Here is a 24,566-nt window from a genome sequence, read left to right on the forward strand (position 1 = left end):
GCCCTTAGACAGGACATCTCCACTGCCTCCAACCGTCTCCTCGCTGCTGCATTTACCACCCAAGCTTCACATCCATATAAGAGTGTTGGTACTACTATACTTTCATACATTCCCCTCTTTGCCTCCATAGATAACGTTTTTTGACTCCACATATACCTCAACGCACCACTCACCTTTTTTCCCTCATCAATTCTATGATTAACCTCATCCTTCATAAATCCATCCGCCGACACGTCAACTCCCAAGTATCTGAAAACATTCACTTCTTCCATACTCCTCCTCCCCAATTTGATATCCAATTTTTCTTTATCTAAATCATTTGATACCCTCATCACCTTACTCTTTTCTATGTTCACTTTCAACTTTCTACCTTTACACACATTCTCAAACTCATCCACTAACCTTTGTAATTTTTCTTTAGAATCTCCCATAAGCACAGTATCATCAGCAAAAAGTAACTGTGTCAATTCCCATTTTGAATTTGATTCCCCATAATTTAATCCCACCCCTCTCCCGAACACCCTAGCATTTACTTCTTTTACAACCCCATCTATAAATATATTAAACAACCATGGTGACATTACACATCCCTGTCTAAGACCTACTTTTACCGGGAAGTATTCTCCCTCTCTTCTACACACCCTAACCTGAGCCTCACTATCCTCATAAAAGCTCTTTACAGCATTTAGTAACTTACCACCTATTCCATATACTTGCAACATCTGCCACATTGCTCCTCTATCCACTCTATCATATGCCTTTTCTAAATCCATAAATGCAATAAAAACTTCCCTACCTTTATCTAAATACTGTTCACATATATGTTTCAATGTAAACACTTGATCTACACATCCCCTACCCACTCTGAAGCCTCCTTGCTCGTCCGCAATTCTACATTCTGTCTTACCTCTAATTCTTTCAATTATAACCCTACCGTATACTTTTCCTGGTATACTCAGTAAACTTATTCCTCTATAATTTTTACAATCTCTTTTGTCCCCTTTCCCTTTATATAAAGGGACTATACATGCTCTCCGCCAATCCCTAGGTACCTTCCCCTCTTTCATACATTTATTAAACAAAAGTACCAACCACTCCAACACTATATCCCCCCCTGCTTTTAACATTTCTGTCATGATCCCATCAGTTCCAGCTGCTTTACCCCCTTTCATTCTACGTAATGCCTCACGTACCTCCACCACACTTACATTCTGCTCTTCTTCACTCCTAAAAGATGGTATACCTCCCTGGCCAGTGCATGAAATTACCGCCTCCCTTTCTTCCTTAACATTTAAAAGTTCCTCAAAATATTCTCGCCATCTACCTAATACCTCCCTCTCCCCATCTACTAACTCCCCTACTCTGTTTTTAACTGACAAATCCATACTTTCCCTAGGCTTTCTTAACTTGTTTAACTCACTCCAAAATTTTTTCTTATTTTCATAAAAATTTCTTGACAGTGCCTCTCCCACTCTTTCATCTGCTCTCCTTTTGCACTCTCTCACCACTCTCTTCACCTTTCTTTTACTCTCCATATACTCTGCTCTTCTTATAACACTTCTGCTTTGTAAAAACCTCTCGTAAGCTACCTTTTTCTCTTTTATCACACCCTTTACTTCATCATTCCACCAATCACTCCTCTTTCCTCCTGCCCCCACCCTCCTATAACCACAAACTTCTGCCCCACATTCTAATACTGCATTTTTAAAACTATTCCAACCCTCTTCAACCCCCCCACTACTCATCTTTGCACTAGCCCACCTTTCTGCCAATAGTCGCTTATATCTCGCCCGAACTTCCTCCTCCCTTAGTTTATACACTTTCACCTCCCTCTTACTTGTTGTTGCCACCTTCCTCTTTTCCCATCTACCTCTTACTCTAACTGTAGCTACAACTAAATAATGATCCGATATATCAGTTGCCCCTCTATAAACATATATATATATATATATATATATATATATATATATATATATATATATATATATATATATATATATATATATATATATATATACAGAGAGAGAGAGATTTAACCTCTAATATAATTAACTGTATATATATATATATATATATATATATATATATATATATATATATATATAATATATATATATATATATATATAATATATATATATATATATATATATTTTTATTATTATCACACTGGCCGATTCCCACCAAGGCAGGGTGGCCCGAAAAAGAAAAACTTTCACCATCATTCACTCCATCACTGTCTTGCCAGAAGGGTGCTTTACACTACAGTTTTTAAACTGCAACATTAACACCCCTCCTTCAGAGTGCAGGCACTGTACTTCCCATCTCCAGGACTCAAGTCCGGCCTGCCGGTTTCCCTGAACCCCTTCATAAATGTTACTTTGCTCACACTCCAACAGCACGTCAAGTATTAAAAACCATTTGTCTCCATTCACTCCTATCAAACACGCTCACGCATGCCTGCTGGAAGTCCAAGCCCCTCGCACACAAAACCTCCTTTACCCCCTCTCTCCAACCTTTCCTAGGCCGACCCCTACCCCGCCTTCCTTCCACTACAGACTTATACACTCTTGAAGTCATTCTGTTTCGCTCCATTCTCTCTACATGTCCGAACCACCTCAACAACCCTTCCTCAGCCCTCTGGACAACAGTTTTGGTAATCCCGCACCTTCTCCTAACTTCCAAACTACGAATTATCTGCATTATATTCACATCACACATTGCCCTCAGACATGACATCTCCACTGCCTCCAGCCTTCTCCTCGCTGCAACATTCATCACCCATGCTTCACACCCATATAAGAGTGTTGGTAAAACTATACTCTCATACATTCCCCTCTTTGCCTCCAAGGACAAAGTTCTTTGTCTCCACAGACTCCTAAGTGCACCACTCACTCTTTTCCCCTCATCAATTCTATGATTCACCTCATCTTTCATAGACCCATCCGCTGACACGCCCACTCCCAAATATCTGAATACATTCACCTCCTCCATACTCTCTCCCTCCAATCTGATATTCAATCTTTCATCACCTAATCTTTTTGTTATCCTCATAACCTTACTCTTTCCTGTATTCACCTTTAATTTTCTTCTTTTGCACACCCTACCAAATTCATCCACCAATCTCTGCAACTTCTCTTCAGAATCTCCCAAGAGCACAGTGTCATCAGCAAAGAGCAGCTGTGACAACTCCCACTTTGTGTGTGATTCCTTATCTTTTAACTCCACGCCTCTTGCCAAGACCCTCGCATTTACTTCTCTTACAACCCCATCTATAAATATATTAAACAACCACGGTGACATCACACATCCTTGTCTAAGGCCTACTTTTACTGGGAAAAAATTTCCCTCTTTCCTACATACTCTAACTTGAGCCTCACTGTCCTCGTAAAAACTCTTCAATATATATATATATATATATATATATATATATATATATATATATATATATATATATATATATATATATATATATATATATATATATATATATGTCGTGCCAAATATGTAAAACTGGTCAATTAGCAAGAACTCATTTAAAATTAAGTCCTTTTTAAAATTTTCTCTTATACGTTTAAAGATATATTTTTTTCATTAATGTTGATGTAAAAATTTTTAATTTTGCACCAAAAGGAACTTAAAAAACTTACCTAACCTTATTATAACAAGAACAATTTATTTTAGCCTAACCCAACTAAATATATTTTAGATTTGTTTACAATAATTTAATACTAAACAAACACAGTGAAACATATTTTTTTCGTTAGGTTCAGAATGATTTTGGCGAAATTATTGCATACACAAATTTTCACTTGTCCTATATGGCAAGATGAGCGTTGCTATTTAAGCCAAGATCGCAAGTTCTGCCTATTCGACACGACATATATATATATACATATATATATATATATATATATATATATATATATATATATATATATATATATATATATATATATATATATATATATATATATATATATATATATATATATATATAAGGTTAGATTAGGGTAAAAGCTTAGTTTAGATGCAAAAAAAATTACACATTGGCATATTTTTTTTCTAAATTTAGTTAGCTGTTTCATTCCTTTGAGGAGCCTGAGGAAGTGAATCCTCAATTGTTCCAAATATTTAATTGAAGTTAAATACTTGATCTGAGAGCTTCGTTACGCTGGTTAAAGGATTCGAGGAACATAACAGGTCCAGGAAGCTTGATCCAATATTGGACGTTCATTTCATTACTCCATTGGATACCAAATTCGTTGACTCATTATGTTGTGTCGAAGATAATACCTCAAGCTTACCCTGAGGGAGTGATTATATAGTGTCGAAGCTAATACCTCAAGCTTACACTGAGGGAGTGATTATATAATGTCGAAGCTAATACCTCAAGCTTACCCTGAGGGAGTGATTATATAGTGTCGAAGCTAATACCTCAAGCTTACCCTGAGGGAGTGATTATATAGTGTCGAAGCTAATACCTCATGCTTGCCCCCGAAGCAGTTACCTGTATATATAGACGTATATTACATATGCATATAGATGTAAATTCACCTAACTTGCCTTCACAAAGATGACGTGAAAGTGGACATTACCGAGCAGGATGTTTTTGTGGAAAGCCCCGAGTGTCAGTGTTAGGAGTGTCCAGCGTGAGGTTTACCATTCTCTTCCACCGATACACATTAACTTCATATTTTATTTATTTAGCAGGTGCAAAATTGAATTCTAAATTTAATTACATATGCGGCATCATTTATTTTAATTGTAATTTGAAGACATTAAGTTTATTAGCTTATAGTGAGAGACGTTATACTTGGGCGCGCAGGAGTAAGGTCACCCTGTGTTGAGTTTCATGACGTGAACGGATATAGGTTATGCTTGGGGAAGGATAAAAGACAGAGGACGTTATTCCTTCTTGACACTGTGTGCCTACTCACTGTTCGCTGAGCACCTCTCAGTACACATACACACTCAACATTCAACTAACACAGGAGTGACAACACACAGCTGGAGACCTAAGGAGACACCAAATATACGTATCCTGAAGAAGACATAAACAACACTTGTCACTACTTACTGAATACTGTCCGCCCTGTGATTACTGCTTCTCTTCGTTTCTGCAAGACAACCTTCCTGGTGACGTGAAGTGCTCATCAGTGGTGTAGAGAGCTATGGCTGACCGCTACAGTGACAGATGGCGGGTGTTGGCGCTGATGGTACAGATCTTGCTACTGACACTTATGACCTCAGCCAAAAGAACCGAAAACTGTGATACATTTCCAGCACTTGACAACCCACACAAAGTCGACGTTCACTGCAACTGCATGCAACGACTCTTTCATGTAAGTAAATTATTAAGTCTCCCCCAGAAAGGGGATACCTATTGTTGTTGCGACAATATACATATGTCGTGACAAATAGGTAAAACTGGTCACTTAGCAAGAACTCATTTAAAATTAAGTACTTTCTAAAAAAAATTCCTATGCGTTTAATTTTTTTTTAATTTATGTTAATGTAAAAATTAATAATTTTGTACCAAATTTAGCCTAATCCAACTAAATGTATCTTAGGTAAGTTTACAATAATTTAATAATAAACAAACACAATGAAATATATATTGTTTTTCGTTAGGTTCAGAATGATTTGTGCGAAATTACTGTATACACAAATTTTCGCTTGCCTTATTCGGGAAGAAGAGCGTTGCTATTTAAGCAAAAATCGCAAGTTCTACCTATTCGGCACGACATATATATCTACCTGGAAGGTATTCCGGGGATCAACGCCCCCGCGGCCTGGTCCACAACCAGGCTTCTCGGTGGTCGCATATATAAATTTAAAAGAATTAGAGAAAATTAGGCTAATGCACGTTTTTAATTATATACTTTTAATCTGCTTCGCTCCGGCATATCCTGTATGCGCTACTATAAGTTTCATGAAGATCAAGAGCCCCTCAGTAGTACTATGGTTCCTCCTTCATGGATGAATATGTATTATTATTATAATCAAAAAGAAGCGCTAAACCTACAAGGGTCACGAAGGGAGTGTAGATAAAGTCTACGGACATAGCCAACTTAGTTTCGCCTTATTTGAACTTATTAACATCTTTTGAGGGAGTTAATCTACATCTCCTGGGTCTCTTGAGGGTGTTGATCTAAAGCTCGTGGGCTTCGAAGAGTTGAATTATAACTCTCGGGTTTCTTTACTTTATTATTACAATCATGGGGCGTATTAAACCCCTGGGAAAATGTGAGCTATTCAGGTTCGATCCAAGGGGAGGATACTTTCAATTCCTTGGACCAAAAGCCCCTTACCAGTATGAATGAGCCTCCCTTGAGAGGATCACACTACCAAACTCCAATTTAAACCCACTTTGGAAAAGAAAACTAAAATTTGTATATAACTGTGTAACAGATGACACTGAGGCCCACTGTAGTGTTTCAAAATTTTAAGTGCTGAAAAACTCAAGATTAATAGCATTCTCTCTTCCGCAGACGAACTTGTCAATCTCACAGCTGACCATTAACCAGACGTCGTGTTTCGAAAAGGGATTGGAGCTAAACTGGCCTGACTTGGAGACGATGGTAGCCCCAGACACCCTCCTCCTGGTGGGAGCCCAGGTCTTCTTCGCTAACAATATAGTTGCTAACTGGAACTCCAGCATATCTAGACTCAGCTTTTTCGATTCGACCTTTGACTTGCTGCCAGCTCACGTCTTCAAGGGCATGAAGCTGTTGAAACAGATCAGGATATTCGGAGGGTCAGTTGGTATAATCAAGTCCAATGCTTTCAGCAACCTCGACCAACTCCAACTTGTCGAGATAGCTAACACTAGTATCAGTATGATAGAAAGTCACGCCTTCAGTAACCTGTCATCACTAGAAGACTTAGCTATCGTGTACACCAGTGTAGGAACCATAGAGACAGAAGCAGTTTCTCTCAACAGGGAAACCATTGAAGAAATTAACTGTGCAGACATCAGGGTATCTGCTTCTAACTCAAAAAATGTCATTGATGTTATAGGTCGTCAAATAACATCCACGGCTAATGTTTCCCTCCCAGAGTTTGGAACACGCCTCTACCTCTTCAAGAACAATATTCAGAGCTTGAAAACCCGTGCTCTTGCCACCCATACTCTGGGATTTCTTATTGTTGGTGGAAACCACTTTGAAAATGTAGAATCCTTGGCATTTTCAATGGAACTTTACAACGGGTGTGAGATCAGCGCAGCACTTTTCATTGGCAACACGATCACCAATCTACAAAGACATGCTCTGAGAGGCCTGACGGGAAGCGATGGTGTGCCCTACCAAACCTTCATTGCTCTGAGCAACAACAAATTCCACAAAGTGGAAGAACAAGGTTTCCGACTAAACAAGAACGTTATCATCTACAGTGCTGATGAAAATCATTTCGACTGCACCTGTGATGCATTAGACTGGCTCCAGAGTAACAATGATTCTCAAGAGGAACAAGAACTGGAAAAGGAACTAGTTCTGAAAGCCATATGTCTAGACGGGACCAACCTGGTCTCCTTCGCCACAGCGTGCACAGACCATGGAACCGACACAAAAATAACCCCTGACACGCATCCACCAGTGCCTCCGACACAATCAAGCGGAGTCTCAGGCCACATACAGTCCACCTTCAGCGCCACCTTCAGCATTCTCACCCTAGTCATCAGCAGGTCACTTATCTAAGGCCCTTTGCAATTAATGGGGACGTAAGATTTAATCCAAGGGGGGATAATTCCAATTTCTTGGATCAAGAGTCCTTTCTTAGCTTCAAGGTACACCTTCTGAAGGTCCATCCAAGAGAAATGCAAGTTTGGTCTCCAGTCAAGAGTGAATTGTTACATTCATGGGGAGGGCTAAACCCGTGATTATTATAATAAAACAAAGCTCTAAATCGACAAGGGTCATGCAAGTAAACCCATATGAACCATACAGTTCATGGGGACCGGAAACAGGGTCGATCCAAGGAAAGTAAGGTCAGTTCAAATACCTTGAATAAAGAGCCCTTCACCGGTATCAAGGCACCTCCCGTGAGAGTAGTCAAAGAATGAAAATGCCAAAAACTTGTGTGCTTCACAGCCAAGATATCAAAACACTAGTATAGTGGAACACTAATGAAACCAAACACTGACTAATCATTAGTTTTCACAAATAAAAATTAAAACATTGTTCCATCATCTCTCCAATAAAACAAGAACTAGTATATCCTACAATGTTCCGAATCTCTTAAAATGTATTTCAATATGAAATGTTGATGACTGTCTCACCGTTGCTGTCTTCCCGTCACACAAGACCACCAGGCACTTCTTTCCAACTTGACAGAATCTACTTTGTAGATATATTTATATTTATACCTCTGTTATTTATAGCTACCAAATATTTATATTTGCTAATATAAACCAATAAAACACTAGTTTACCGAGTGTCTATTAAACCCTGAGTGAAAAACTTTTTAGGAATAGCATAATTTTAAATACTCCACGTGTCTATTATTCACTTAAAATGTCAACAAATGATTCGCATTTTTCCTCAAAACTATAAAAAAAATTAGTTTCAAAATATTATACATATATATAATACATATAATATTTTTAAGAGCACACTGTATTATACCCCCTCGGTAACATTATATTCAGGGAAAGAGCTAACATATAGAGGTAAACACCTGAGCCATACGCAAGTGTAGCTTCAACTTCTTGTCTATTACCATTTCCTCAAAAAATGCGCCAAACTCGTTGGTTATCAAGTGCAGTACATCAGAAAAAGTAATTGTCACACAAAATAGATAATGAATCACGTTATGGAACAAAATAGTTACAAAACGGATAACAGTCACACACAAAGGATACTGGTCACACAAAACAAAAGCCAAAAGGCAATTCAGGTCAAAATCTACAAAACATCGGAAGTACATAGAGGCAAAAAGAGCGGAACATCGTCCACAGGGCGCAGTCAACCCAATGAATCCAAAACTCGATCCAGGCCCATACCTACAGAGCAGTAAATATTTATACAATTAAGTCAAAATTATTGGCGATAACTTTATTAAGTCCCATAATGCACAGTTCACATAACAGAATCCACAACTAAGTCCAGGTCAAAACCTACAAAGCAGCAAAAATATATTTTTACAATCAGAATGAAGCACTAAACCCGGAAAATTATGACTCACAAAATCGTAATGACACGATTGCAAACAAACCATACCACGGGTGGGGATAGAACCCGCGATCATAGTCTCAAAACTCCAGACTGTCGCGTTAGCCACTGGACCAGCTAGCCACAATAAGATTCGTCCAACTAGGTATATTTCTACACCATAGAAAGGTTACCATAGGCACCACTGTGATCACAAATGCCAGTTTTTACAGACGAATCTCCAGCTAGCGTGGCCGTGACAAACACTAGCTCAAGTCCCCCTCAAAGCCGTCAACATGACTCACCAAATCGTAATGACACGAGGAATCTTATTGTGGCTAGCTGGTCCAGTGGCTAATCTAATGAGACGGCCTGGAGTTTTGAGACTCTGATCGCAGGTTCTATCCCCGCCTGTGGTAGCCCGTGGTATGGTTTGTTTGCAATCGTGTCATTACGATTTCGTGAGTCATGTTGACAGCTTTGAGGGGACTTGAGCTAGAGTTCGTCATGGCCATGCTAGCTGGAGATTCGTCTGTAAAAACTGGCATTTGTGGTCACAGTGGTGCCTATGCTAACCTTCCTATGGTGTAGAAATATACCTAGTTGGACGAATCTTATTGTGGCTAGCTGGCCCAGTGGCTAACGCGACGATCTGGAGTTTTGAGACTGATCGCGGGTTCTATCCCCGCCTGTGGTATGGTTTTTTTCCGCAAAATTATATAGAGGGAGTGATCATGTCGGAGGATCTCACCTTTAAGGACCATAACATTGTATCAATCGCATCTGCTAGAAAAATGACAGGATGGATAATGAGAACCATCAAAACTAGGGAGGCCAAGCCCATGATGACACTCTTCAGGTCACTTGTTCTATCTAGGCTGGAATATTGCTGCACACTAACAGCACCTTTCAAGGCAGGTGAAATTGCTGACCTAGAAAATGTACAGAGAACCTTCACGGCGTGCATAACGGAGATAAAACACCTCAATTACTGGGAGCGCTTGAGGTTCCTAAACCTGTATTCCCTGGAACGCAGGCGGGAGATACATGATTATATACACCTGGAAAATCCTAGAGGGACTAGTACCGAACTTGCACACGAAAATCACTACGAAAGCAAAAGACTTGGCAGACGATGCAACATCCCCCCAATGAAAAGCAGGGGTGTCACTAGCACGTTAAGAGCCCATACAATAAGTGTCAGGGGCCCGAGACTGTTCAACTGCCTCCCAGCATACATAAGGGGGATTACCAACAGACCCCTGGCAGTCTTCAAGCTGGCACTGGACAAGCACTTAAAGTCGGTTCCTGACCAGCTGGGCTGTGGCTCGTACGTTGGTTTGCGTGCAGCCAGCAGCAACAGCCTGGTTGATCAGGCTCTGATCCACCAGGAGGCCTGGTCATAGACCGGGCCACGGGGGCGTTGACCCCCGGAACTCTCTCCAGGTAAACTCCAGAGGTAATATAGTAGGTCATGACACAAGACCCACAGTCACCTAAACAAACTCAAATCTCGGTACTACGTCAAAACAGAAAAAAAAATCAAGTAGGTGAGAATTGCGAAGGTTCCACAAGGGTTTGTCCACAAAACAGAATCCAAGATTTGGTTCAAGATTGGGTACCACTAGAACCCTTCTATGTATACTGAGAAAATCATCGCCCCCAATTAGGGAGACATCTTATATAACTTTCTAATGTAAAAATTATGCTATTTACTATGGCTGGACACCACTTGTAAGAAGCCATTGTCACGAAATTCTATAAACTGACCAGAAAATTATTGCCTTCCTTGTCGCATAAATATCCGTTGTGCAATCGCAAAAAAAAAAAAAAAAATGCAACTTGTATAATTACTACCAATTCAGAGTCATGTACTTATATATCTGTTATATCTATGTGACTCTGATGGATTAGTCTTATACCCCTTAAATAATATCTTATCATTTCATGTACACTTTTTAAATTACACCAAAGTGGTTGGGCCACTTGCCTTTATATCCCACCTCTCACCCTTTTCCAATATTTCTATCCTTACCCATCCTTCTTCCTTACCCATCTCACCAAAGCTCTGGTCTGAACAAGCAAGGTTCAAGTCAAAATTCACAAAACAGCAAAAAATATAGAGGGGATCACATATCATAATAACATGATTGCAAACAAAGCATTTTCAACAAAACCACGGTCCGGGTGGGATTTGAACCCATGGAGAGTGAAACTCCTGTCCAGTGCATATGCCACTCGGCCAACTAGCTACAATAAGAGTTATCCAACTAGGTATATTTATACACCATAGGGAGGTTAGCATGGGCCACCACTGTGACTCATGCACTATGGGCTCAAACCTTCCCATGTACCGTGGTTAATATAGGGGCAATAGTTGGGCTTGGCCCAAGAGCCACAATCAACAAACAGAATCTAAAATTTCAGTTGGGTCAACAAGCCACAAATCATAAGACATCAGGACAAAGTGAGAGGCTAAAAGCCTCAATTACAATATGTACTTGTGTACGAAATGGTATATAATACCGACAAGATGAGAGTAAGACACATGTGCAACATCTGGGTATCTTTATTGTAGACGTTTCGCCATCCAGTGGCTTTATCAATACAAATTCTAGTTCTACTGTCTTCAAGTTATGTCCTAGAATTTGTATTGATAAAGCCACTGGATGGCGAAACGTCTACAATAAAGATACCCAGATGTTGCACATGTGTCTTACTCTCATCTTGTCGGTATTATATACCATTTCGTACACAACTTGTCAGACACTGCAACATCATGGAATCTTAATTCTGAGGACATGTACATAACCTTCACGACTACGACAACTACTTCTACAACTAACCCATCTCTTTGGGAAGGACCTACTTCCACTGGAGAATCCCGCCTACCAGTGAATATGCCCTCGTCTGCTACACCTGACGTTACTATATAAGCGCCAGGATTCTTTCTTCTGCTTCAGAATCTCCACGACTATGGTGCTGTTCGCACCTACTCCTAGGTTGAGGGACTGATTACCTCATCTTCTGTACATAGTTCTACTGTCTTCAAGTTATGTCCTAGAATTTGTATTGATAAAGCCACTGGATGGCGAAACGTCTACAATAAAGATACCCAGATGTTGCACATGTGTCTTACTCTCACAATATGTACTTGGAAGAGGAAGGGTGGAGGGCAGACTTGATCTAGGATAAGGAGGACAGTGCCACTTGCTCTGATCAAGAGCCCTTCATCAGATATGGAAAGTTTGAGGAAATTAAAAATGTATCGGGGTACATGAAAAATTCTAACCATACAATAGAGGGAAAAAGTAATGTGAAGGACCTGGGAGTGATAATGTCAGAGGATCTCGCCTTCAAAGACCACAACAATGTATTTACTGCATCTGCTAGGAAAATGATAGGATGGATAATGAGAACCTTCACAACTAGGGATGCCAAGCCCATGATGCCTCTCTTCAAATCGCTTGTTCTCTCTAAGCTGGAATACTGCTGTACACTAATGGCCCCCTTCAAGGCTGACGACATTGCTGACCTGGAGAGTGTAAAAAGAACTTTCACGGCACACATAAGTACAATAAGGCACCTAAATTACTGGGAATGTTTGAAGGTCCTTGATCTGTATTCCCTGGAATGCAGGCGAGAGAGATATATGATAATATACACTTGGAAGGTCCTGGAGGGATTGGTACCAAACCTGCGCACGAAAACCACTCCCTATGAAAGCAAAAGACTCGGCAGGTGATGCAACATTCCCCCAATGAAAAGCAGGGCTGCCACGAACACATTGAGAGAGAACACAATAAGTATCTGGGGCCCAAGACTGTTCAACTGCCTCCCGGCATACATAAGGAGGATTACCAAGAGACCCCTGGCTGCCTTCAAGAAGGCACTGGACAGGCACCTGACCAACTGATCAGTGGGTCATACATCAGTTTGTGTGCAGCCAATAATAACAGCCTGGTTGATCAAACCCTGATCCACCATGAGGCCTGGTCTCAGACCGAGCCGTGGGGGCATTTGACCCCTGAAACCCTCTCATGATAGGAGAGGTTATTACCAACAGCCTGGTGACCAGGTCATTCATCTGGAGGCCTGGTTGGAACCAGGCCAAAAGGGCATTCACCCTCGAAACACCCCTGAAGAGACAGGTTATCTGAAGACAACAAATTCAGGGTCACCACCCCCCATGGCCCTGCCCCATTATTATTCACAAACAATTGCCAAACTTGTATAGGTAATACTGTACAGCAAAGTTGGTTTAAGTTTTAAGGGTAGGGGGTTAGTAAAGGTGCAAAATTGTCAATGGGTTAGTTTCTGTTAAAAAGTCATTGATGTCAGTATGCATTAAAGGTGGATCTTTCAGTGAAGCAGTTCAGCTGAGAGCATCAAGGCACTGCAGATGTCAAAGGTGAATTCTTCATGCTCTCTGATAGGACAGTTTAATACATGATGAACTGTCAATCACCTGATAGTCCTCTAGAGGTACTGTGCATCTTTTCATGTGGTATTCATGTGCGATTGATTCAAAATGTGCGAGTGCTGTTTTCCATACCCAGCAGCAATGGGAAGATGGCCAGTAGCCCAATTGCTGTGTGATGAAAAACAATTTATCCTTCATCTTTAACCAACACTTACCAGCAGTTTCAGAGTCTTTGAAACAATACTGGATAACAGTACACACAAAATAAAAGGAATCCTGCTTGACAATGGCAGATCATGAATGGTGGACCAGGCAGCCAAGGCTGCATGTTCATTACTCTGAGAATCAATGCTAGAATAATGAAGAACAGTGAGAAGTGGGAGGTCCTATTTTTAAATAAACTGTAGTACACTTTGAATCTGAAAGAACAATGGACAAGGTGGTGGACATGGTCGCACTATGCATAATCGCTAAAAGTATGGCAAACAACTCTGGAGTGAAAATGCTGGGTAACTCTAATAAATGTCCTTGGATTACTCTGTTTGGATGAGAACGAGGATCATCATCTGCATTACCTCACACCATGACACATATACCAAAAATCATCATCGTATGTTTTTATTAGAAAGTTTATAGAAAATCAAGCCCTTCCTTCCTCAAAGAAAAACTATAGCACCGGCACATTTCATTAAGAATTGCAGGCTAAAGATCTTCCGCACCACTTGACAGAGGCAGACTCCTGCCAGGTAATTCTTCTTCCAGCTAGACAGGTTTCTGAGAATGTCTATAACCTTATTGCTAACAGAAAGACCTACATAACCAGCATGACTTCCAGCACTATTACGACCCTAAACAGAGGAATATGCAATACAGAGAATCTAACATTGGTATTTACACCATCCCATGTGAGGTATGTGAGCAATTAGTATATGAAGGGAAAACATTCAGAAATCTCAATGCAATAATAAACATAACACTTGCTCAAGGGACAGTTTTAACAATGCCTGCACCATACACCTTAACACCCATAACCATCGTAGTTACCACATACAGGTGGGTCCCATTTATACAGTAGGTTAGGTTCCTGGCTACTGCTGAAAGTGAAACATAGCCTTTTGTCACTTTCAAATGCATATAAAAGCCTGATAACATGTTTACACTATCCTATATTAAGTGAGCAATACAGCTAGGCCTAAAAAATGCGTATCCAGTACACACATTACTTACCTGAAAATGTTTTCATTCTTAGCTTATAATGAGTGGTGAATATATTTATTGTAATAAGCTTGAATAAATGAAGAATGCACTGTATACTGAGGCCCTCCTGTAAGTTTTTCAAAGTTTTTCCTACAGAACCCAAGCCCTCCAGAAACACTCGAGTTTTAATATATTGTTAAATATCACTTTAAACTGGTTTATACTGACATTCATAAGAAAGAATGGAGCGAAAAGTAAATCGGATTTGAGTATATTAAAGTCAATATGCACATTTTGAACAAAATCCTATGACTGATCTTCAATTTAAGTGTCTTGTGGCAAGCCAAATGAAAATGAATACCTAGCCAAACAATCAGATTGCACAACACAAAATCAGGTGGACTCGGGGTGGTGGGAGTGAGGAAATGGTAGCAAGAAGATATGTATGTATGCACCTGTACAGTTCAGTCCAGACAAAGATGCTTTTTGGTTGGTGGTGGAGGAAGGATGGCGGGTAAAAGGGAGATGATAGAATTTTTAATTTAATTTTTTTTTTCGGACTGAATCACTGGTTTACATATAACGTTATATTTAATTCAGTTTATGCACGATAAGTCATGGGCACATCCACTGCATAAAATGAGAAAGATCGTAATTTATATTGGCCTAGATTTGTACTGTAATATGAACAATAAATATCTGGAGAGTAAATGTCGAAGAGAATTTGAAAGAACAGGCTTCTCCTCACTTTATGTGGGTTCACAGTATGATAATTTTGCTGTATGTGTAATATTTCATTTCTATCTGTAATTCTGCACAACAAATTCACAGTATGTGATCAGTGTAGTTCACAATGTGTTCAGTCTTATTTTCCACAATAATGTGTTAATACTCAAAGTTCAGGACAGCTGTCATTAAGCACGAGGTCACCTGTACAGTGCCATCAAAATTTTATCAAGAGAAGGCAATAATACTGAGATAAAAGGGAGCAGGATGATGATGTTATACCTAGATTCTAGACATGTTCTTCTTATAATATGTGTAGGTCTAAAACTTGATACATGTATTTTTCCTAATTTACCTCTACCAGCTACCAGACAAACTGCACGGTATTTTTGACTTTCCTTTCCACAAAGACATATATAACATGACTTTTTTATTTAAAACGAATATTTAAGTGCTGTAAGGACAACAAAATATATCTGATGAAACAACATTATTGTTATGACATTTATTTATTATATACTTTACCAAGGTTAATTAAATGGGAGGTATTAACTAGTTGCATCTAATACAAGAAAATCTAGTAACAGAGCAGTTCTTCTAATATACTAGTGCAGGTTAACATACAAGATGTAGTATAACATTTTGAACAATGAATGTATAGTATGCACCATTACATTGAAATGCTGCAAAATGCTTATTATTCAGTGCATAGTTTTTCTCTACACTTGCTTAACTACCTTAACAGGTAATCTCAGACAGTAAATCTCTTTACAAGTTGATTAAATATCGTAAATCAGTTCTGCATTTTTAAATGCAAAAATGTTTGTAATGTTTGCAAACTGCTAGAACTACTATATCATACATATACTCTTTGCATATAAATATCTTAAATAATATGCATTAAAAATTATCTAGACCTGTTTGTCCATAAAGTCTTTGTTCAGGTAGCATGGTGAATTAATATTTCACCATTGTAAAATGTACTATGTTAACATGTCTAAAAACTAATCAAGTAACTCAAACAGAAATGATGCACTACAGTCAAGCCTTGATATAAATAGTCCCTTTATAAGCAACCTCTTTGAAATCAAAATAATGTATTATCCACACCTCTATATACCTGTACATAAAAGTACCTCCTTTAACACAGTTGCTCGTATCCTCAAAAATACAAACTCCATGGCATTTCCTCAGTCTTGATATGCAGCATCAACATATACACAGTATTATATGCACAGGTATTATACACTGTACTAGTACTGACTGTGTAGAAGATAACATTTATCTTAAGCTTTAGCATTAACATTATTGCCTGGAACCATAATCTTTAATTTGTCCCTTTTAAAGTAACCTTTTTGAAACTGGCCCACAATGTTAAAAGAGGTTTGCCAATATGTATTTGCTGTACAGTACTGACCAAGACACACAATGAACTAAGACTTACTATGTTAAAACTCAGAACATGCTATATATTCAGCTTCAACTGAAACAGATGAGCATTCAAGCTTGAATTTTAAAGTTGATATAGAATACAGAATTACCCTTATCTGAAAATGTTAAGTATGGTCATACAATAGATACATGGTAATAAAGGCACTGCTAGTAACACCTGCTGGTTTACCACTTACACAGTAACTGTACACATTCTTCCCAGTGTAAACTATTTTTGACATTCTTGTACAGTATCTCTCCTGTTGCCTTACATACACATTATATGAATATACTGATTCTGAGAACTCATTTTCAGTAATATCTCCAGAAAAAGCAAGCAGAAAATGCCCTACTTGTACAAAAACTAAGTGAAGAGATGTTTTTCTTTATTTAATATTTCATACAGTGGAACCTCAAATATCGAACTTAATCCGTTCCAGGAGTTAGTTCTAAATTCGAAAAGTCTGAAAAGCGAAGCAATATTTCCCATAAGAAATATTGGAAATTAATTTGTTCCAGAAACTCAAAAATATTCACAAAAAATACATTTTAGAGTTTAATTATAGTTTTACATACATGCAACAAATATAGTGTTCAATTATGTATTAATAAATTTAAATAAACACATAAAATAAAATTTTACTTACCTTTATTGAAGATTGGTGATGGCATCTGGAAGATAGGGAGGAGGAGAGAGGGAGTTGGGGTTAGTGTTTGGAAGGAGAATCCCCCTCCATGAGGACTTCAGGTATGAAAGCCCTCTCTGGGGTTACTTCCCTTCTGTCTTTTAATGCCACTAGGACCAGCTTGAGTCACTGGACCCCTGTCTCGCAGAATAACTGTCCACAGTCCTCTGTTTCTGGTGCCTCTAAGATTTCCCTAAAATGGGACATGGTTCTGTCACTGAACTTGTTGCAAAGATGGCTTGTTTCAGCTTGCTCAGGGTGGTACTTCTCCACAAACATTTGGACATCATTCCACTTCTGTATTAATTCCTTCACATCTATGGTGTTCCTCACTTTCTTTACCACAGGGGTACCACTAGCAAGTTTCTTTGGGCCTATTGTAGCTTATTTCACAGTCCCACAAGCACTAAACACAAGTAATTGTAAAATGTTTGAATGAGAGCACAGGTTAGTGTTCACTTAAGCATCAACAAAACCAGACTGGCTCATGGCACCTGCGTGGGAACACAGGCAGAGCGAGCTGCCGGACAGGTCCGGTACCCGGCAGTTCAAAAATAGGGGCGAGTTCGATAATAGGGACAAAGTTGATTCGAAAAAAGGGTTCTATTTTCGAAGAGTTCGATAAGCGATATGTTCGAAATTTGAGGTTCCACTGTACTTTTTACAAAATTGTTAACATTTTAAAAATGTGGAGATGTTTGTGGCATGAAAAATATTAAAACTCTAAATGGAGCCATCTCAATGAATGGGCCTTACTAGAAGAAAACTGTAAATATTATTAGATAATATAAAACCAGCATTAAGTGTTTAATGATATACCAACCACACTATTAAGCTACAATGGAGACAAAGAAACGACGTAGGACCACAGTATGTACTGTAATCTAAAATTCTTCCAGTTTCTTAACAGGGATTTCACACTGAGGATGGTATTCCACCACCATCTAGCTTCAATATCTTCAGTGAATCTACTAAACTGTGAGGTAACTTTCAAAAATTTAATTAATGTACTGATCATATTTACCACTAAAACAAAGCATTTAAAAATTTCACAATTCATGAATACTATTACATTGGTCTGAGGATAATGCAGTCGAGTTCCAGCTACCATAACAGAAATGTACTATTCTTTCAACATTTCTTTTACTGTGACATGCTGACAGCTCCCCCGGCTTCCCACTGCCCAACAGTACTCACATCCCACATTCACACTGTATTATATTTAAGGGGATACACTAAACCCGTAAAGGCAATCAGGCTGAATCCAATTAAGGGGAGGCCAAGTCTGCCAAGTTCAATTCCTTGGTTCAAGAGTGCCTCACCAGCATAAAGGAAGCTCCTTTGCAAGGCCCACATTTACAATCATTTTTCCCCTGGCTCTCAAAAAAAACAAAAAACAAAGCAAATAAAAATAAATCTCAGAAACAAAACCTCCCATTTATAGCACTGTGTCTATGGGAAATAACAGTCTGACTTCTAATAACTTTCACAAAACCAACGAGGTTGTGTGTGGGGGTTGCCTGTAATTAATTATGAATGGAGCAAAGCTTCAGGTAGTCATGAATTTAGTAATTCATGTCAAGGTTGATAAGGTCAATACACTAATGTGGGGCAATAAAATACCTTATGTCAGTTCCCGTTAACAACTAAATTAAAAGGATTATAAACAATTAAAAAAAAAAGTGGTTTCATTTATAAAATAAATTGCAGTATCTTTAAATATATTTAATAGCAAATCTGTCACATATATTTTATTCCTGCTATAACCCCTACTAGTATAAAGTATACATTTTTTTAGTTTAAAATAACACTACTGCTAATGGAATTCCATTTTGTTTACAAACACGCAATCATCTAATTTTTCTTCCTTCACAAAAACTTGTGTGTTAACTGGCTCTGCCATTACAAATACATCACTGACTGCTTGAGGCATTATGAAGGAACAGCTAGGAGAAAAGTTATCACAAAATTTTTTTCCTCTTGGTTTATATGCCTTTTCTCCTTTGTGCACAAACACGTGCCTCTTGAGTTTGGAATTACAGCTGAACCGTTTACCACACTGCTCACACTTGTAGTTTTTTTCTCCACTGTGGATCAGCATGTGACGCTTAAGTTTTGAATTACAATTGAATCGCTTCTCACATACCTCGCACTGGTAATTCCTTTCACCTGTGTGAACAAGCATATGCCTCTTTAACTTGGAATTACAAACGAAGCGTTTACTGCACTCCTCACACTTGTAATCTCTCTCTGCGCAATGTACAAGCATGTGGCTGTTAAGTTCATTTTTGAAAATAAACTGCTTTTCACACTCACTACATTTGTATTTTTTCTCTCCACTGTGAATTAATGCATGTCTGTTCAGGTCACTCTTACGAGTGAATTGTTTCTCACACTCACTGCATTTGTGAGGCTTTTCCCCAGTATGCAAAAATTTATGTACTTTCAGGCTATTACTGTCTCTAAATAATTCTCCACATTCTTCACACTGGAATGTTTTTGATTCACTATGCACAAGCATATGTATTTTCAAGCTTTCCTCTTGAGTGAAAAACTTTCCACATTCTTCACATTCACACCTTTTGTCACTGTTATGTACCAAAAAGTGCCTGTTGAGGTCACTTTTGCGGGTGAATCGTTTGCCACATTCATTGCACAAGTGCTTTTTCTCGCCAGTGTGCATTAGTATATGCCGGTTTAAATCACTTGTACGTGTAAAAAGTTTCCCACATTCATTGCATTTGCATTTTTTTTCACCACTGTGAATTAGATGATGTCTACTTAAATCACTTTTACGTGTGAACTGCTTCCCACACAAATTGCACAAGTTCCTTTTCTCACTACTGTGCAAGAGTGCATGAGCTTGCAAATTTTCTTTCTCTGCAAATAATTCCCCACAATCTCCACACTGAAAATATTCATTACCATTGTGTAAAATTACATGCATGTTGATGTACTGCTTTGCAGCAAATTTCTCCTGTACATTATTCATATTCAATACATAAGTTTTTTCATACTGCTGTGCAAAAAAACACAGGATTCTCTACTTCAACGCCAGTGAGTTTACTTGTTAACAACTGAACCATAGAAATTTAAAAATTCATCTTTATACAGTTTCTATGTAAGATGGTACTTAAATTTAAGCAACATTACACCTTAAGATTTTTTCTATATTACATTATATATCAGAGATTATTTTAAGTTATTATTAAAGTGTCACAATCGCTGCTACATCATATAAGTTTTCAAATTGTGGACACAGTATGCACCCATCTATCCTTCAAATATTCACTTTGACTTGAAAAGTAAGTCTCACCGAAGAACCTGAAATAATGAAAACAGTTACATACAAATACAGTAATAACAAATTTTACAAACAATATATTATATGGTTAAAGAAAGATCAAAATGTAAAGTATTTATTCATGTTTAAATATAACTGAAGTAGAAATTTTATTTGAATTAATTAATGTTTAAACATGAAACTGCACTTAATCTGCTCGTTACTGTCTTCATGTTGCGTTCTGTACAAAGCAATCATAACTTTAACACTTCTCTTCAACTAGTTTTTATAACTCAAATGATTTCAGTACGGGACAAAGGTCAGTCAACTCTGGTGAGGACTGGCTATAGACAGGCAAGTAGGGAGAGGGGTGGCATAAGGGGTGTGTATAATCTCTGCATTGTACAGTACAGAGTTATGTTTATAGAGGAAGAGATTCACCTCCTGGCTCCTAGACTATTACTTTGATTAGCATAACTAACTTCTGGTCTCTTGGGCCTTATCATATGTACTGTGTGTAGAGTTTGCTTCCACCACTGCCTTATCCAAGTCATTTCCCCTTTTCAACCACCCTTCATATACACAGATAGTACTTCCTAACCTCTCAGTTTGATCTTATCTGTACTATTAATTACCCTTAAAATTCCCATTAAGATTTATGTCATAATTGCCTCTCATTTTCTTTCTCTCAAAGTAGTCAATTTCAGTTCTTTCAATTTCTCCTTAAATTACATTCCTGGCAGTTTTGGTACTAGCCTGGCTGCAAACCTGTGGTATGCTCCATGCTGAGGATGCATATTTGCTGACTGGCCTAACAGATGTTGCATACAAGGCTCAGAAGGGTTCTTTATTAAAGTTCCTAAATGCTAATCTGAGGTTAGGTAATCTGGCAAATGCCACTGATATTATGCAGCTTCTGTTTATTTCTGGCAATATGCTTTTTTCTTGTATTCACCCTAGGTCTTTTTCACTCTAGTATTTGCAGCCTCCCTCTGCCATGCTGTACTTAGAGTCTGGTCTGTCCTCACTGCATGAATCCATGCAGTGAGAACCTTGTGTTATAATATCTCATTTTTCCTCCTATCAACCAGCATAGGCATCTTTGATATATACTATGTACTTAGCCTTTCATTATTAACTCATAATTTCAACTACGAAATCCAGTTTGTTTTAAATAGTAGTCAATTGTAATACAGCACATCATAATTTAAATTATTCCATTGTAATATCAAATTCCATTGTTTTAAATAGTACTAAACTGTAATACATCATATTGTAAATTGTTTTAAATTGTTAAATTGTAATACTGTAATCTTTATTAACTAATTCAATAGTGTAATAAGTCTCTACTAGACTTAAGAAAACCATGTAGCATTATCTGATAGAATATACAGTTCTACTGTACTCACTGTAACTCATCTAATGACCATATGAACTATGTATTATTACCTAACTAATCTTAAGTTAATCTCTAAGTTTGCCCAAAATGCTCTGCATACAAAGGGGCTTTTGGCATGTATATCCAACTATTATATTCCTCTGTATAATCATGTAATTTGTCCAAATAAACATCTTTATCTTTATCTCTTCACTGAGCTTTTCTCCGAGCCATATAATTTTCTAAATGTGCACACCACAACACTAGCTACATATCCCAATTTTGACCCAGTATATGTTGTAACAGCTTTTTGAGGCTTTCTTCATTCGAGTACAATGGAAGCTTGATTCACACAAGCTCAAAAAAATGTGAATTAGACAATGCAGGATTGAAAAACTACAGTTTAGATTAGTTAGCGTACATAAACTGATAAAAATGAACAGTATAGTTAACCAAGTCTAGTCATATGTATTAATCAATATTATTAATAATCATTATTATTATTATTATTATACAGGTTTTAAAACCATGCATTAAACTAAAGGAGTCATCCTAACCACAACCAAACTGAAAAACGAATGCAATGTATTTAAAGATTTGCTTATGCTTGGCTGCCAGTCAAACAGCCTCATCCCATTTAATGTACTGCTGCACAGTGATGATTTTCTGTGTACAGTATTCCTTAGAGAGGCTATTTTTATTAATATTTCTCTACTAAAGAAGCTCTAAAGACATAGTCAATCAATGCTGGGATCAGTTGGCATCTGGTAGTGTGTTGTCTGGTTAAGTCTTGGTAAAAGTTAAACTTGCACATATTATTTTTGCAGATATACCATTCACATCCTTAATGAATTATCAGTGTCAGTTCCTGAGCATTCCCTGCAATTATTTATTTTTATTTATATATATAATTATATATATATATATATATATATATATATATATATATATATATATATATATATATATATATATATATATATATATATATATATATATATATATATATATATTAGGTTAGGTTAAGGTAGGTTACACAATTATAAAAGTTACATCTAACCATAAATAAGCAAACTGAAAAACAGGCAAGACACGTTTGTGTAAGAAGAGGCAACATTCATATCTGCACATGTAACAGTTCATACTGTGTTGAGCCCTGCCTGTGGGCTGGGAGGCAGCACTGTTCAAAGCAGCACCAGCAACAGGCATTCCCATTTAAGCTAAGACGACTTCCCAACATATGCCCTGTAGAATGTCATTCCCACACCCCCACCATCACCTGACAGTGATCAGCTCTCCTCACACACCCGCAGAATATCAGGAAGAGGAAAAAATTAACTGAAATGGCACCATCAACCAGTATTAAATTTATGGGGGAGAACTAAACCAAAGAGGTCTTGAGCGCCTGTTGAATCAGTGGCAATGAACTTCAATACAATGGTAGGGTAATTCCAATTCACTGGATCAAGAGCACTTCACCAGCACAGTAACCTCCTAGAGGAAACCTAAACCTTAATGTGCCAGGCGGGTGAGTAGGTGAGGACAAGCATCATGGGGAAAGAATGAGGGTAATATATCACAGATGGTGAGGCAGGAAGAGACATCCACACCACCAAGACTGACGCAGGTGTCCATAAATGATGGGTCCTGCTTGCACTTGTTACTGGTGCATAAAATTCCATCCAAAAATGCCATTCAAGGCTGGAAACCAAAAAGCTACAAACTACGCAACTCAGCCTCGTTAATACTGCTGCACTCACTGCTTATCTTGCCAGTATAAATCAATAGAAGACCCGAGTGATATAAGAGTCACCTTAAGAAGCTGCAAAAAGTGATTGTGAGGAGATACACCCACAACTTCATGTCAACAAACACACATGTCCTGGCCTGACGTAGGGTCACGTGACACCAACCCACCAATCAGCGACCTCCTCAGCCTCCCCTACATTTGTCATGAGATTTCACAAAATAAAATGTAAGTAGGTAAGTTTATTTAGGCACAGGTACACATAAATACAGTTACACAAATTATTATACATAGTAACACATGTGTAAATTATCTAGGATAACCGAAAAAAAAGTCAGACAGGGTGACTTATTTTTACTGGGGTCCATTGTGACTTTTTTGGTGGTGAGAGACATTAGTAAGTAAGTAAGTTTATTCAGGTATACACAAATACAGTACATAGAATTATCATACATAGCAGCATATGTGTAGAGAACCTAGGATAACCCAAAAAAAAAGTCAGACAGAGTGACTTACTTCCATTGGGGTCCTTTTACCTTATTAT

At 38.1% G+C, this 24,566-nt stretch overlaps 2 protein-coding genes across 4 annotated transcripts; one reads left to right on the forward strand and one right to left on the reverse strand.

Moving 5' to 3' along the window:
- The first annotated feature begins 4,934 nt into the window (after nt 1-4,934).
- LOC128699991 (P-granule-associated novel protein 1) lies at nt 4,935-8,432 on the forward strand. The gene is made up of 2 exons (XM_053792867.2): nt 4,935-5,344; nt 6,494-8,432. The coding sequence occupies exons 1-2, from the start codon at nt 5,174-5,176 to the stop codon at nt 7,697-7,699; spliced, it is 1,377 nt and encodes a 458-aa protein (XP_053648842.2). The 5' UTR covers nt 4,935-5,173; the 3' UTR covers nt 7,700-8,432.
- A 7,555-nt stretch (nt 8,433-15,987) lies between these two features.
- On the reverse strand, nt 15,988-24,217 carry LOC128699992 (zinc finger protein 708). Of its 3 annotated transcripts, none has more exons than XM_053792869.2 (2): nt 24,089-24,217; nt 15,988-20,938 (listed from the first exon to the last, which is right to left on the reverse strand). In XM_053792869.2, exon 2 carries the CDS (start codon nt 20,604-20,606, stop codon nt 19,431-19,433), a length of 1,176 nt encoding a protein of 391 aa, XP_053648844.1. In that variant the 5' UTR covers nt 20,607-20,938; nt 24,089-24,217; the 3' UTR covers nt 15,988-19,430. The 3 variants fall into 3 exon arrangements, with proteins under 3 accessions (XP_053648844.1, XP_053648845.1, XP_053648846.1); XM_053792870.2 differs by having other exon boundaries at nt 24,036-24,163; XM_053792871.2 differs by lacking the exon at nt 24,089-24,217 and adding an exon at nt 24,008-24,028.
- Between the last annotated feature and the right edge of the window lie 349 nt (nt 24,218-24,566).

The sequence above is a fragment of the Cherax quadricarinatus genome, chromosome 64 (assembly GCF_038502225.1).
Source record: "Cherax quadricarinatus isolate ZL_2023a chromosome 64, ASM3850222v1, whole genome shotgun sequence".
NCBI classification, from domain to species: Eukaryota; Metazoa; Arthropoda; class Malacostraca; order Decapoda; family Parastacidae; genus Cherax; species Cherax quadricarinatus.

What these genes read in the sequence shown, in the direction of transcription:
- LOC128699991 (XM_053792867.2), top strand. Translation starts at nt 5,174, where the DNA reads ATGGCTGACCGCTACAGTGACAGATGGCGGGTGTTGGCGCTGATGGTA. An exon ending in GCATGCAACGACTCTTTCAT is followed by an intron (nt 5,345 to 6,493) that starts GTAAGTAAATTA and finishes TCTCTTCCGCAG; the next exon opens with ACGAACTTGTCAATCTCACA.
- LOC128699992 (XM_053792869.2), bottom strand. Translation starts at nt 20,606, where the DNA reads ATGAATAATGTACAGGAGAAATTTGCTGCAAAGCAGTACATCAACATG.